Source organism: Symphodus melops (assembly GCF_947650265.1).
Source record: "Symphodus melops genome assembly, chromosome: 12".
NCBI lineage: Eukaryota > Metazoa > Chordata > Actinopteri > Labriformes > Labridae > Symphodus > Symphodus melops.
In genome coordinates this window covers 2,242,311-2,258,423 of record NC_136702.1, presented here as the reverse complement: position 1 = coordinate 2,258,423, position 16,113 = coordinate 2,242,311, and the positions used below count along the sequence as shown (strand labels likewise).

Genomic DNA, 16,113 nt, shown 5'->3' with positions numbered 1-16,113 from the left:
GAGCAGCAGGAAAACCGCAGATCTTGTTTCTTCTAAGACATTTGTCATCAGCAGTGACCCAGTTTTGGTGTCGACCAATGACTCGGTAAACAATCTGCCTCTGCCCTCGTTCCATTGCTGCTTTTTATGAGCTTTTTAAAAGGTTGGTTTTATATGTAATGCATCAACACACGAGCTCTGAGGACTCGTGGAGCCAAAAGAGGATCAACCCCCGTCAGTGTCCTGCAGCCTCCCATAATTAAATGCTGAACTCAAAAGCTCAACCTTCATCTGTTGATGTTATAAAGTCGTACTTTATTACATTACCTTCCCAAGCAGTGACTTCTGTTTTAGCGAGGCATGGCAGTTCGATCTGTTCAGGCAGTGTCGATCCTCTAACCTTGTCCTGGCACGTCCAGCGCGTTCAATCAATCGAGACGTTGATTGGCTGCAGATGTTTTTAGGCTCCAGACAACCTAACCAGCAGACTGAAGCCAAACATGACCACAAGTTTTCCAAAGCTGTCAGTCCAAGTGGGGGATGTGATGAATGCTTTCTTGAGGCAACAGATCAGCCTTTGATTCTGATCTTTATTTCGGTCCACACGGGGTCCCACAGCGTTGGACCAGAGCTGGAGCCCAACATCATTGTTTAGTCCTTCTGATTCATCTCTTAGTTCATCTGTCAATGAAAAGATCTGATTTCTCCCACAGTTGGCCCATTGTTGGGTTTTTGTTTTTTTTCTTATATGAACAGATGACTCTCACCACTGCCAGACCACCCTAATCTGTGTTTGGCTTGACAAACTGTTGCAAATGTGGCAGATTATTGTCTTTGTACCGCCATGAACGAGACCAACACCAGTGCTGAGGAGGTTTTGGAGGATTTGGCTATAAACAGTATTCAAGATTTCTGATGATCTTATCAGCTTCGGTTTGTTGATATTAAAGATTTGCCTGATGGACCTGCTTTGGTATCACTGTCACATGTAAATCAGGGACTGGCAGACAGGGTTAAAGCCGCCCTTCATCTTTTAGACAAGGAAACTGAGAACTTCCAAATATTCGGAAAACACAATCTCAACTGGCTTGTTCTGGATCGGTTACCTCAGGATAGCATCTAGTCCCTTTGTAAGATGGCTTTGACCATATCTGTAAAAGGTCACTCCTAACTGGTTGACCTTTTTGAAGCTTTTTGAAGCCTGCTGGATCCGTTTCTACTCTGATGTTTTTGACAAAGCTGACTGGTAAAACCAGTATTTTCTGTAGATTTTCTTGTAATAATATAATTTTTTTTTCCTTTACTTACACTGTGCACTACAGTCTGGATGTAATTATCGTATCTGCTGCTTCAAGCCAATAATGTGGTTTTCTTGCTTTAATGGACCATGATCTCCAACACACATTAGGGTGGTTTGCAGCCGAGGGTGAAGTGTTTGGGTTCAGGGTCAGCACTTTCGACTCTCAGTTCATGATACTTTGCCATGTAACGTTGGTTTGCTTCCCGCTCTGTTAGGACTGTGTATTGTCCCGAGTGAAGGAGTTTAACTGACTCAAAGTCTTGGTTGTTCATAGTGTCTGAATGTCTCAGACCCGGCGTACTCTGGAACCTCTCAGCTCTTTATGTGATTTCCGAGAGGCTTTATCAAAAAGAAAAAGGGAGAGACAAAAATGCCTTTTGGACACAGCAGCCAAAATCTGCATATCTGCATATCGATGGCATGGGTTAGGTTTAGACCTGACTTTTACAACGAGCAGCTGCCGTGTCTTACACAATCCCTAACCCACCCAAACCCCTAAACAGTGAACATAATGACTCCAAAAAAAAAAAAAATCCAAGCCATGAAACACGTGATGTAGCAGTGGGCTGCTCGGCATGGCGACTAGTCTGTACCCCAATTAATATGGCTTCTACCACAACACAGAACACTCAGGTGGGGCATGACATGACCTGGTAACCATGAATTTATACATCAGGTGAATTACCAATCAGTTAGTTTGATTCTGGTAGCAGATTTAGTGGATTCCAGATCAGCAGGAACCTTCTTGAGTATTTACACTTTAACCGGTCCCCCATATTGGGTACATTTTTAACTGGCCTGACTTGAATCCAGCTTGATGGAAGTCTTTCAGAATGTGACATGGCCAGAAGTACGAGTGCTCACAGATCAGTCCAGGATACAACAAACCAGACTGTTGGAGTAGAGGGAAGATTTTTGTCAAGGTGAAGCTCTCATTTTTTACTTTTTCTTCTGTTCACTGCACCAGATCATGGCAACAAGTCACTGAAATGAGTTTTCCTTGCAGACTGATTTGGCTCACCATGACGGACAAGTTCAGGAATTCGGCTAACGTGGTTCCCATGTATGAATAGTTCTGATCTGTGCAGCTTTGTACGGTAGATTGCTTTGGTATTGATTATCCAATCAAAGCATCACGTCTACTACAGATCACAAACAATACAACGGAAACATTTGCTTTGGCATTTATACACTCAACAAAAATATAAACGCAACACTTTTGTTTTTGCTCCCATTTGTCATGAGATGGACTCAAAGATCTAAAATTCATTCCAGATACACAATATTACCATTTCTCTCAAACATTGTTCATAAATCTGTCTAAATGTGTGATAGTGAGCACTTTTGCTTTGCTGAGACAATCCATCCCACCTCACAGGTGTGCCACATCAAGATGCTCATCAGACACCATGATTAGTGCATAGGTGTACCTTAGACTGTCCACAATAAAAGGCCACCCTGAAATGTGCAGTTTTTGCTTTATTGAGGGTCTGGGGACTCAGAACCAGTCAGTATCTGGTGTGACCACCATTTGCCTCATGCAGTGCAACACATCTTCTTCGCATAGAGTTTATCAGATTGTCAATTGTGGCCTGTGGAATGTTGGTCCACTCCTCTTCAATGGCTGTGCGAAGTTGCTGGATATTAGTGGGAACTGGTACGCGCTGTCGTATACGCCGGTCAAGCACATCCCAAACATGCTCAATGGGTGACATGTCCGGTGAGTATGCTGGCCATGCAAGAACTGGGACATTTTCAGCTTCCAAGAATTGTGTACAGATCCTTGCAACATGGGGCCGTGCATTATCTTGCTGAAACATGAGGTGATGTTCATGGATGTATGGCACAACAATGGGCCTCAGGATCTCATCACGGTATCTCTGTGCATTCAAAATGCCATCAATAAAATGCACCTGTGTTCTTCGTCCATAACAGATGCCTGCCCATACCATAACCCCACCACCACCATGGGCCACTCGATCCACAACATTGACATCAGCAAAGCGCTCACCCACACGACGCCACACACGCTGTCTGCCATCTGCCCTGAACAATGTAAACCGAGATTCATCCGTGAAGAGAACACCTCTCCAACGTGCCAGACGCCATCGAATGTGAGCATTTGCCCACTCAAGTCTGTTACGGCGACGATCTGGAGTCAGGTTAAGACCCCGATGAGGACGACGAGCATGCAGTTGAGCTTCCCTGAGACGGTTTCTGACAGTTTGTGCAGAAATTCTTTGGTTATGCAAACCAATTGTTTCAGCAGCTGTCTGAGTAGCTGGTCTCAGACGATCTTGGAGGTGAACCTGCTGGATGTGGAGGTCCTGGGCTGGTGTGGTTACACGTGGTCTGCGGTTGTGAGGCCGGTTGGATGTACTGCCATATTCTCTGAAACGCCTTTGGAGACGGCTTATGGTGGAGAAATGAACATTCAATGCCCGAGCAACAGATCTGGTTGACATTCCTGCTGTCAGCATGCCAATTGCACGCTCCCTCAATGCTTGCGCCATCTGTGGCATTTTGCTGTGAGACAAAACTGCACATTTCAGAGTGGCCTTTTATTGTGGGCAGTATAAGGTACACCTGTGCACTAATCATGGTGTCTGATGAGCATCTTGATGTGGCACACCTGTGAGGTGGGATGGATTATCTCAGCAAAGCAAAAGTGCTCACTATCACACATTTAGACAGATTTGTGAACAATGTTTGAGAGAAATGGTAATATTGTGTATCTGGAATGAATTTTAGATCTTTGAGTCCATCTCATGACAAATGGGAGCAAAAACAAAAGTGTTGCGTTTATATTTTTGTTGAGTGTAATAAGACAACATTAGAATTTGTGTTTGGAATTGAACAAGCTGTGTTTTGAGTTAACTGTCCACCGTGTGATTTGTTGGTGGTACTGGGAGGAAATCATGCCAGTACTTACCGCTCACATTATATTGTGACTTCATCGTGGCAACAGAGGACTCTGGATCGTGGGGTAACCTCAGAACTTGAATGATTAATTCCTAATCCATTTCCTGGGGACCACCGATGTCTTCTTCAATTTGAATGATAAACCCTCCATTAGTGTTTTAACTCTGGATGAACCCGACGGGGGGAAAACTTTTAACATCACGAAGCTCCTTCGAGCGTAACAAAAACCAAATCCAGCTGACGTTCTTCTTCGGTAAGTTGAATAATAACCAGCTGAACTTCATGTTGGATTCAGTCAAATGTGTTGAAATCGTCTCGTAGTGACGAGTTTGCTGATTTGAAAGTGATACATGTGCAGAAGGGAAAGAGTGATCAGTGGAGATTATTCTCTCATCGTGGCGTGTGAGAAACAAATTCTAAGTTCAGGATTTGGTCAGTTGATATTTAAAACAAATGCCAAACCTCCTCTCCATCAACATAAAGGTTAAATACCCTCTTCAACTTCAACTTCAAGATTTATTGTGATGTCTTTATTGGAGTGATAAGACAGCAGATAGAGTGAGGAATGACATGCAGGAAAAGGAGCCACGGGTCGGATTTGAACCCGTGCAGCTGCAGCCTCTGTCCACGAGGTCCGTGCCCTAAAAAACAAAGCAACCCCATTCATATCAGTTAAAAATGGTTTACGTGAAAGTTTCCTGGGGCATCAAACACCTTCTCATTAAGGCCTCACGCGTTGTTTCGAAGTCGGTCTAACAGCTGCTGAGGTACGACGCCTTCCTCCTGTTCGTGTGTGTGCAGCATGTCTCACTCACAGAGATCAATCTTCTCTCTTCTTCTAACTTCCAACTCCTCACAGTATCTTTTTTTTTTTTTTTAAATGCAAGGTGAAGGTCTTCGTTTCCATTTCATTGCATTACATTACATCAGCTCTGCACCTGAGTTAAAGTTGGTGCATCAGAGGCTGACAGGACGTGCTGATGGATGACCTGCAGCTGATTGTCTGCACACACGCAGTGACCTCACACACACACACACACATCGTGTCTTCGTCTTTATTTGAACACACACTCGGGGTTGATGCTGAAGTTGAATGTCTTTTTGTCTTTAAAGGTTCAAAAAGAATTTGAAGGCCTTCTACTACGTTCATCCAACGTTTCGCTCGAAGGTAAGATCGTGTCGAACAGTGAACCTTGTCATTTATTGTCTCCCAACTTTAGGATCCCAACCCCATGAAAGGTCACATAGAATCCAAAAAGGGTCGCCTGAAATCATAATTTATGGATTAAAAAAATAAACTGAAACTTTGATAGCCCAGTGGTTCCCAAAGCGGGGGTCACGAGGGGTCGTAAGATGCACTCCTATAAACAAAGAGAGATGAATGAGTTGCATATTTTACCCATTTTTATGAAAGAGATCTTCAGTGAGATTCGTGCTGAAATAATTCAAACGTTTTTGGCGCTGACGTTTCCAAAATCTTCCAAATCATCCATAAAGCGTCGTGTGTGTCAAACTCTGACGCACGACGTGTATGAAGTGTTTATCTAGAAACTGTTTGCGGTCTTGGACGTGATTGCACTCTGAGTGCTTTCTGGTTTATATCCTTCTCATTGTTGTTTACTGGAACTTGACTGAACTTCCCGTCTGGGATCATTAAAGCTTCATTACAATAGTTCTGCTGTTTTATTAGAAGTCCTGTTTTGTTTTGTCTTTGTTGGTTGTTGAGAGAGTAATATTTTTTGGGGGGGGACGTAGAATCAGATTTCCCTCGCTAACTTTTTCTCCCCTTTCCAGGTCTCGACGTGGTTCTTCACCACCTTCAGTGTGTCCGGGGTCAAGGACAAGGTTCGCTACCTGGACAACCTGCAGCAGCTCTTCACCGCCATCAAACCTGAGCAGATCGACATCCCTCCATTCGTCCTGGAGTACGACGCACGGGTGAGCAAACAAAAAAAAAAACCAACAAAAAAAACACACGATGCAAGCGGATGACCTTCGAGTGCGATGAAAGTGAGGGGGCGTGGCTTCTGAGGGAGCACGGAGGGAATGCTGCTTTGCGAAAATCCTGCAAGTTTGCAGAAATGACAAACCGTTCGTTTGAGTAAATAATCCTGTATTTGTGTTCATAGATGTCGAGTGTGTTCGAGTCCAGCACGTCTCCTGCTGTGTTTTGTTTAAACCATTTTGATTGGCTGTTTTTGAAAGGTAGCGAAGCAGGGCAGAGACTGAAAAGCTTTAATTTATCCGAGTTTGATGGGTTTTTTTTCTTCTCACTGATGTAAACCAGAGGAGAGGAAATGAAGTACAATCAGCTGAAATGACACCAATTCATCAGAGTGCTCAAACCTCAATCAAAGTGAGATTGTCCAGGAGACTCTGCGTTGATTTCTCTTTGAAATGTCGCGATCTGACGTGAAGATGATTGCGTGAACTCGCTGGTATCGGACGTTCTTATTTTTAAAAACACTCTGGCGCTGATCAGAATGAGTTCTTTTGTGCAGCTTTAGCTTCTCTGTTTCACGCCGACCTCGGGAGACGCAGCTGCCGGAGGAAACGTTGAAATGTTCTGAATGTGTTTCAAAGAAAATAGATGTCGATTTAAAACATCAGAAAGTCCCGTTTGGATCCCGTGTGATCTGTTACTGGCGTGTTTCTGACTCTTTATTTTGACTTTGTGGTTTGCGAGGTTTGCGTTGGCTGATAAGAGTATAAACACGCGCCTCGTCTTCGCTTCTATCTTGGATTGAGGACGAGAATCGAGACGGACTCGGCCAATTCGAGTTTTAAAAAAAACAACAAAAAAACCCTTTGAGTTTATTTTGTGTTTCAGATTCTTCTTTCAGGATTTATTGAAAGTTACACGAGAGGTCTGATGTATGCAACAATCCACGTGGCCATGATTTATCTTCAGGGACTTATTTTATGGTTTTTATCGTTATCTTGTAAAATGTTGAAATGTTTTTTGTGCCTGTGTAAAAGCACTTTGAATTCCCTGATGTCTGAAAGGTGATATATATATATATATATGAATAAACGTCCCGAAGGCTCCTTTACTTCCAGCCAGGATGTACAAACCTGCTTTTATTTTGAAAGGAAGAAATGAACTTCTGGTTGATACAAGGTTACAACATTAATTTAACCAGCGAATAAAGAAACTCACTGTGGATCAAAACTGAATGAAAACAGCTGAAGGGAACGTTAAAACAAAGGGAAAAGTCTGACGTCATGAGGTGAATTTTATTTTATTTTAATTCATTTTGATTTAATGACAGATTTGAAGCTGCAGTGTCTTGACTTATATTTGCCCTTGAAGCAGAAGTCATTTCTTATTGCTCTTTAGAGAGCGGCTGCTGCCGTCCGAGTGTCAGAGTTTGATGTTAGATGATGTGCAGTCACGGATTCAGCTTGGTTTGCTTTGTAGAGCGTCATGTTGACTTTACAGCAAAGTCGAACAATTAATTAATTTTAATGATCCTGCGTCGCTGATATAAACACGGTGAGTAAACAGCGGAGAGAAAGGTGCAGACTTTGACAGATTTACCGTCTCGTATTTCCCTCAGACGTTGGTCGAACTCAAATGGAATAAAACCAGAGTTCATATGAGATGAGTGAGTTGCTTGATTTTTCTACTGCATGTGTCGGTACGTTTACGTTGAGCAAGATCTCAAACGTGAAGCGGGACGATAACAATGAATGAGTCATAGTGCTTTCACACCTGCAGAAAACTCCGGACATTTGCCGGAGGAGCTGTTTCTGTGAATGCAAACAGTCAAAGTTTTCACTCAGATTTTACCCGGAGTTTCCTCCTGAATTCACCTCGAGTCAGAGTGTTGACCTCGAGTCAGGGCGGCCATGTTTATTTACGTTGCACAGAATGACCGCTACATTCTCCGTCTTAAAAAGGCTGCAGTCTCTCCGTCAGTACGTGACACTTTCGTTCTCATTTTTATTCTGTTAAAAAACACGAAATGCTCTCCCTGTATCGTCTCCTTCCTCGCGTGGTTTAACTTCTCCGACTCCTGTTTTCAACATTTTTCTCTTCTACTTCCTGTTTCAGATCAACGGAGCCCAGAGTCCCTCGCAGTCTTCAGGTCTGTGACAGGAGCACGTCAGACCAGGCTGCAGTTTATGGACGTGGTGTTTCCAGTGTGGTCTGAACTCCTAACCCTCCGCTTGAAGCTCGGAGCCACACGGAGGGAAACTCTCCTTTTGTTCTGCGTCTGCCAAAAGGACAAAATTAACAGCCTCAGCCCACATTTAGCAGCGTGAGGCCTCGCCAGCGGTCCACTCTCTCTCTCTCTCTCACCGCCGCGGACTATTTGTGGATCTGGTCTGGTTTCTGGATTATGCCTTACACTTGGGAGTTTTTTTATTCTGCAGTTGTTCCTCAAAAATCCCGAAATATGAAGCGTAATGTCGCGTTCCTCAAAGCCTTTCCCGTCGTGTGGTCGTGTCAGACGTCCTCGCCCATGTCTCAGAATACTGTCACCTCTCTTCGTATGCTGGAGGACGGTGACGTCCGTCTGGAGTCCCGTCTCGTCCTGGACCACACGGCGCAGGGTGGCGTGAAGCGCCCGGGTGAAGTGAAGAGTAATCATGAGTTTCACACAAGCTGGAAGCTGGAATTTCCCACCTCGTACCTCATTACAACGACCTCTGCTTCCTCCTGCACGCACAATCTGAAGAAAAAAAAATCCCCGGGGTGAAAATAATTCACGTGTAGAGCAAAACCATGCTGCTCCTGCAACAACTAATTTCATGTCATTTCAGTTCGGCTCAGTAAATCATGACATTTTAAAATCACATCAAATCAATCAAATCCTTTTTAATCCAGTAGATGTCGCCATTGAGCACCAGAAAGAAGCTGCTGTTTGTTTTGGTTAGCCGTTAGCTTCATATTAAACACACGTTGAAACGTGTAAAGATGCTGAAGTGACGTCTTAATAAGCAGCGAGTGTGAGAGCTGTAAACTCAGATCTGACAACAACACAGCTGGAGGGAGTCGAGCTTCTCACTAACATGTCGCACGTTCTTTCGTTTGGAGACTGATCCCAGCCTCATGTTTGGAACGGTTGAATATAAAGATACTTCTCCGGGACTTTTAGTTTCGTTCGTCGAGTTTAAAGCTTTAAGTTGTTTGTCCCTCACTTTTAAACGGAAGTAGAGCTTCATGATGAATACACAAATATGACATTCATCCCGTGTAGCTAACATGTTTACTCATCCTTTATACTCGTCATGGACTCGAAGGTTGTTGGTGGATTTAAGTGAGTTCAAGTCGTCGTCACGTGTGTTTCCTTTCATTTCACTTTGAGTTTGAACTTTTCCACGCAGGGATTTTGTAATGTCCCACTTCACACTGGGTCTTGAAGGCACCACGGTATTCCATTTTGAACTTTTTTTTCTCACTAATCTATAATTGAAAAGTCGATCTGGAGGAAATGAATCTTCAGTCGTTAATTACACATTTGATTGATTGTTCATATTTTGGCCTAAAATTCTCTGGATTCAGTTTCAGAAACACTTTGCTGCTTTTTTTTCTCCTCTTTTTGCATTTCTGTATAATTGAAGGACTTTTTATGGTTGCACAGAGAAGAGAACACTTAAGATGTCACCAGGTTGTTGTTGTTTTTTATTGATGGGCATTTTTTTCATTTCTTTAAACTTGTAGATGAATATAGATGTATTTAAAATAGAACAATCAGTAGCTGCCTCGTTTCTATAAAAGGACACCTAACAGTTGTGAAATCGGCCTTCTCGTCAGGATGAAGGTCAACGAGGCGCTCACAGATTAATCATCCACTTATGTTCAAGTCGTGCACTCATGTTTGTCTCATCTCTTTCATGTCTCATGTTACATTAAGGCCGCGTGTCGCTGGAGCGTTTTCCCAGCAGAAAGCGTGCGGCTGCTCCGAGCGCTCGAGTTGAAAATCGTTCAACTTTCCAGAGAGGTAACTGTCGACGTCGCCGCCGCTCGTTTCCAAACGTCTTGACATTCCCCTGGATCGTTTTTCTCCTACTGATCGTGTCTTGTACCCGCTTCCTCCTCGCTCCGCGTTTGAGCAGGAAATAAACAATCTAAACTGTAACACATGCAGTGAAAATCTACGGAGCAGCGTCGCTCTCACTGCAGCCGTGGAAATGGGACGGACGTGCAGCGTGTTTCTGCACGTCAGGTGGAGACGGAGCTTTCGCCTTGTTTGTTCACATTCAGCCGCTTGTTTCCGCTGATCTTTACTGATTAAAGTTGATGTCTAAACACACAAGAAGAAAAACAAAACAAAGAAAAAAGATCTTTGAGTCATTCCAACCCTCGAATGAATTTTCTTCCCCTTCGTGAAAAAAAAAAAAAATTGTGTTTGAAGAAGTCGATCTGAATTTAACAGCTAAAACAAAAAATTGCACTCTCGCTACTTTCATGAACGTCCCGTCAGTCTGCTGCACACGATGACTTCACAGATATATTTATGTTCTCGGTCACTCGGACGACCACACGGGAGGCGTTTACCGTCACGAACTCTAAACATTCCTGTCTCTGTCTAAACTTTAAAACGACCGGCGTGTCCGACAGGTAACACTATCACAATCATGTCGAGTCACTCTTCACCGTGTCCTTCTGCTGTATTTCCACACACGTCAGTCACGTGCACGCCTCCACATCGTTCCGCTCCTTTTGGCGAGAAACGGCTCCTCGCTGCTCGTCGTGCTTAAAGCTCAAATATGGCCGTCCCAACAGAGACGTCTTTCATTTAAAAAATCCTGACGCGTGATGGTACGGATGAACGTCTACTTTGACCAAATAGACTTCAGCTGGAAACTTTAACGTGGCGTTTTGTTCGGTCGTTTGATCGTCTGGGAGACTTGACGTGCCAGTTGTTCGAGGACATTTAATCGATTGTACTCCATTAAAAAAAAAATAATAATAAAAATGGCGGAATTGAAAATGCTGTCGAGCTGTAAAACTGCCTTTAAGTCTTCATTTTCTTAAACCAACAAAGAAGAAATAAAAACCCCACGTCACCACGTCGGTGCGTTTATTTAGTATCAAGGCGACTCTGGAGTAAATCTTGTTTAACTCGACGACTTGTGTTTCCCTCTTTACGACATAAATGTCTGAACTCATGAATGTACATAATGATGAGCCAAATATTGACATCCTGGAAATGTATGTATGATTTGAAAGCGATGACGGGAGGGTCGAGTGTCAGAAACTCCTGAAAACGTTCAGGGATTTGTGTCCACACTTCCTCTTCTCTCTCTGTTTTTTTTATAAACACTGATTCAAATGATTTTTTTTTTTCTTCAGTAAAGGTGAAATGTAAAAATAAAAACATCTGTATGAAATATTAGTTTTGGATGTGGAGTCTTTAATTTGGGGTCAGAGCTGAAGGAAAAATAAAGGAGGGAGGGGAGAAATGTTGCTGCGTTGATCTTCCTAAATTTTAACAAGCGAATGTTTGCATTTTATTTAAACGTTCAGATTTATTTTGGGGCTTTTTTGTGCCTTTAATCGAGGAGACGGAGTTGGAAATCGGGGCAGGAGAGAGTGAGGTCTGACATGCGGGAAGGGAGCCAAACCTAGACCGCGAGGTCCCCCAGCGCCCCATTAGTTCTGACTTTAATCAAATAAATGAGCTCTAATTAGCTCTTCATTATTATGAAGGATTTTTTTTTCTCTACCTGGAAGAACTGGATCTACATGAACAGACGCGGCACCTTTGAACTTTTCTGCAGAGATGAATCAAAAATAAATGAAGAGCCATGTGTTGTGCATTTACGTCGACGTACTCTCAACACCGGGGAACGTTAACAACGCCGAGTTTCAAACATCCAGAAACTCACAGCCGAGCTGATGAACGGGGAGAGAAGTTGTGAAATGTGTCTGTGTGCTGTCGAGCTGGAGAGTCCGACATGTGGGAGAACGTTGAGTCAGCGCTGCAGCCAAGCTTCTGTGAAGTGAAAATCTTTCTTAAAATAGAGCGCACGTGTGAGACGTGTCTCCTGCGGCCTCCGGGTTCAAACGGTTCTGGGTGATTGTTTTCTGGAAAAGGACACACAAGCAGAAACTGCCGTCAGCTGCTGTGTTCTGATGCGATGGATTCGGACTATTAAAAAAAACAAAAACAAAGCAGGTAATGAAGGCAAGCAGAGGAGTAAACAATGACTGTGCATCCCTTAAACTGCTTTATTTAAACGACTGGATCAAATCAAATCTGGATCTTTACACTTCAATTTTCAAATCAATTAACTTTCCATTATTATAAAAATTACACTTTATCATCTTATCACCTTATATATGTCCTGAGTCTGTCTACAAATCAAAAAAAAAAATCTGAAAATGTGTGCTCAAACAGGCCGTTTGGAGATTTCCCCTTCATGACATCACAAAGGGCAGTAGCCCCTCCCCCCGCAGGTGGGTGACACTCCCACAGCGAGGTGTTTGTTCTGCCCTCTGAGTCTGCCTTCTCATCGTAAACACGGTTGAGGGGGTGCGAGTATCCCGGTGGTAAATGCACAGCTCGGGGTTCAAATCCAACCTCCAATCTCTCTTCCTGATTTCGGACCCGATCCACTGTCAAAATACCGTATTACGTCTGGTAAATGTGTTTTTAAGTTTATAAAATGTAGCCTCATAACGAATCTATTCAGAGCTCTTGTGTGCGCTGTCCCTTTAAGAACACAGGAAAGATGGAGATACATAAGTGGCTGAATAAGAAGATAAACAGCAGGTGTTGCACTCAGAGTGCCCCCCCCCAACACACACACACACACACACTTGTCTCCCCTTCCCCACACAGAAAACAGCATCATGTTCCAGGAAGTAAAGAAGAAGTGGCTCCGTGCTGATTAAAAACCTCCAACCTGCACATCTGCCCTCAGCTGCACCTCCCGTCTGTTCGCCTTCCCACGTCCTGCTGACCGCTGAGCCTTTCATCACGGCCCATCTTCAGCTTTTTAATCTCTCTATTTGTTCACGCCGGATTAAAGAAGCGGGCACGGGGGGGGGATGAGGGTGGAAAGATGCTGCTGTCTCTCCTGTAAATGAAAAGCTGGCGCTGAGTGGACGAGCAAATCCATCTTTTATGGACCTCCCTCTGTGACAGGCGGGGATTAGCTGGTCACAACACACAGGCGGAAAACACAGGAAACCATCAAGAAGGCTTTGGAGAGGGTTCAGATAACACAGGTACAAACAGAGTGATGTTTGATGCCCTGAAATAAGGACAACAGAGTCAACTACTGTCTTTTCTACATGTATTGATCACGATGAGGAAGTTCACCTACACAACCTGTAACCTATACGTCAGCCTCTCCTGAGGAAGAGGAGCATCACAGCAGAGTTTAGGACTCGCTAAAAGCAAAAAATAATAATAAATAAGAAAATGAGACGATTAAAATGTGATGTTTCCTGTTTTTTTTCTCTTTTATTTAACAACCCAAGTGATGCTGGTGAGGTCACGTTTTGGTGCCATTTACCAGCAGAGTAAAAAAAATATATATTATAAACAGAAAGAGACACATTCATCTTCCACGTGGTCACATGTTTGTACATATGGCTGTCATTGCTGCTTTTTTTGGGGTTAGGGTTCTGCATCACTGAGAGGAATCACTCTGATTGGCTGTTCAAGAGCAACGGATGTGACGAAAGCAAGTAAACAACTTGAACTTCTTATCAGACGTTATTCTCCAATTATTAGTTATTCTCTCTTATTTCCTCCAACACAGGGGTGTCCAAAGTGCGGCCCGGTGGCCATTTGTGGCCCTTGAGTGGATTTTTTGTGGCCCTTGACTTCAAATCGAAGAATCAGAAGATTTTGGCCCCAGGCCTCATCAGATGGCATAATTCATTCTTTTTTTCCTTTTTCATGTTAGCGAGGGAGACCTATAAAAGCCTGACTATTCTTTCCAAAAAATTAGAACACAACAGTTTCCCACTGCAATTAGTTATTGTGTATTTACATTATTTTTTGAAGAGGTCAAAATACAAAACGTTCCTTCCAATATTTAAAAAAAACAAACAAAAAAACCCCTGTGGCCCGTGAGCGATTCTAATTACGACAATTTTGCCCCGCAAGAAAAAAAGGTTTGGACACCACTGCTCTGACACATGCGCAGGAAGTACAGGACGTGGTGGTTGACCACTGGCTCGAGTCTCTGCGGTGTGTTCAAGTGCAACTTCTTTGGCTGTACGACAGAAATGTACATTTAACGCCTTGATGCATTTCTTGACTTCATCGGTTTATTCAGAGTCGGTTGATGTTTCGTAGAAGGAAGGATGCAGACCGGGTCATGTGATAGGATGGATTTAGTGCCAGTAAGAAGGATGTTAGTTTGGAGGGAGGAGGGTGGGAATGCGGAGTTCAGATTGCTGGACAGGTAGCGAAGCAGTTTATTGAATTTACAGAACATATTGCCAAGGGGGGGGGGGAGGAGGAAGACGATGAAGACAAGGGGCCCCAGGACAGAGCCCTGGTCTACCTCCTCTTAGAACTTGTTCTTGTTGTGAACACACCAGCAGAACTTCACGACTCTTGAAAGCATCAATGGCCTGCGTTTCAGCTGTTTTGCATGTTTCCCATTAGCCAATGTTGTTTCACACCAACATGCACACCTGCAGTTTGACAGAAAGGGAAAGGATGTGATTCATCCGCAGGCTTTTTGTACAACATAAGGTCCACACATTTGCACATTTCTCCATCCCAAGATGAACCAATGACAAATTAGCTCAACAGCAACATGAAATGAATCACAGATTCTCACGCTGAAATGAATCAGAAAATGATGTTTTAAGTGTGGATACAGTTAGCGCTCATGAGTGACCTGAGCTCGCGGGCAGCATCGCTCGTCATTCCCTTTGAAGCTCAGATTAATGCAGCATTGTGTGACTCCTTGATCAATGAAACCCGATCGGATCTCCAGATGATCAAAAATCAGAACCATACCACTTTAGTAATTAGTAGCAGTATAGCTAAAGAGGAACGATGGCGTGCACGTGGAAGCTGAGTGATGAGGCGGCCTGTTTGTTGACTGTTTGTTGGGTTGAGTTCACGCATAAAGAGTGTGTGGGCGCACTAATGAGACCTCCTACTGTTGGCGGGTTGGTCACTTTCCAACGTCATTACCTTTAAGCCTGTTGTCTTCCAAACAAGATACCGCCGCTGCAAGTGAGTCTGAATTCTTTGGTTGTGCATTTTATTTACTGTCGCCGCTCCAATGTGGCGGTTTGTCCCTTTAACCACAGGTAACCACACGCCAAACATTTGTGACCCAAAGTAAAATCTGGTCTCCTATAGCCGATAATGAAAGAGGAGAAAACTCAGAGTGAGGAAATGAAAGTTGAATTTCTGCCACTCAAAAAGCATAAAACCGAGAGGAAAAATCTGACGCAACACTGATGTGACATAAAAATGCGAAGGACGGAGACGGTCACTCAGTGGTTCACAGCGTTCAGCAGGATGGATCCTCTTGGGACCACGAATGTGTCGACACCCGTTAAGCCCAAACATGGGAGAGATTTTGAGAAACAAATCACATTTCTGGTGCCAGAAGAAACGGGATTAACTTGGACGTAGAAATCAAGCAGAAATATCCCAACAAACAATACGCAGTTCTTTCAAGTTGTGCTTCATTTCCTATGTAAAAAAAATTAGCATCAATACACCAAGACAAATTCCTTGTATGTATAAAAGGTTAGTCATTTGGTTACACGTGTTGTTTTTTTGAGTCCAGAGGAAAATGTTTATTTTGCTTTCCACTTTTTTATCTCGATTTTTGACATCTGTTGTAATATATTGTGATTATGTGTGAGTGCTAATTTGGCCGGTGATTGTGATCTAACGATAACCTCTTGATAAAAAAAAAAAAAAGGAATGACATCATCACTTCTACAGTCTATATGTTGAGAATGTCGC

At 43.4% G+C, this 16,113-nt stretch overlaps 1 protein-coding gene across 2 annotated transcripts in view; it reads left to right on the top strand.

Moving 5' to 3' along the window:
- Positions 1 to 16,113, top strand: part of gdap2 (ganglioside induced differentiation associated protein 2) — a 205,870-nt gene that overhangs the window by 13,914 nt on the left and 175,843 nt on the right. Inside the window, exons 12-14 of one of the 2 annotated variants that reach the window (XR_013780258.1) lie at positions 5,315 to 5,369; positions 5,996 to 6,139; positions 8,259 to 10,083. Coding sequence is in view for 1 of the 2 variants with exons in the window: in XM_079357598.1 (XP_079213724.1) it covers positions 5,315 to 5,369; positions 5,996 to 6,139; positions 8,259 to 8,300 (241 nt within the window). In the remaining variant the exon portion in view is untranslated. Of the gene's footprint in view, positions 1 to 5,314; positions 5,370 to 5,995; positions 6,140 to 8,258; positions 11,551 to 16,113 lie in introns of those variants that run through there. The other variant, XM_079357598.1, reaches the window with a different exon arrangement.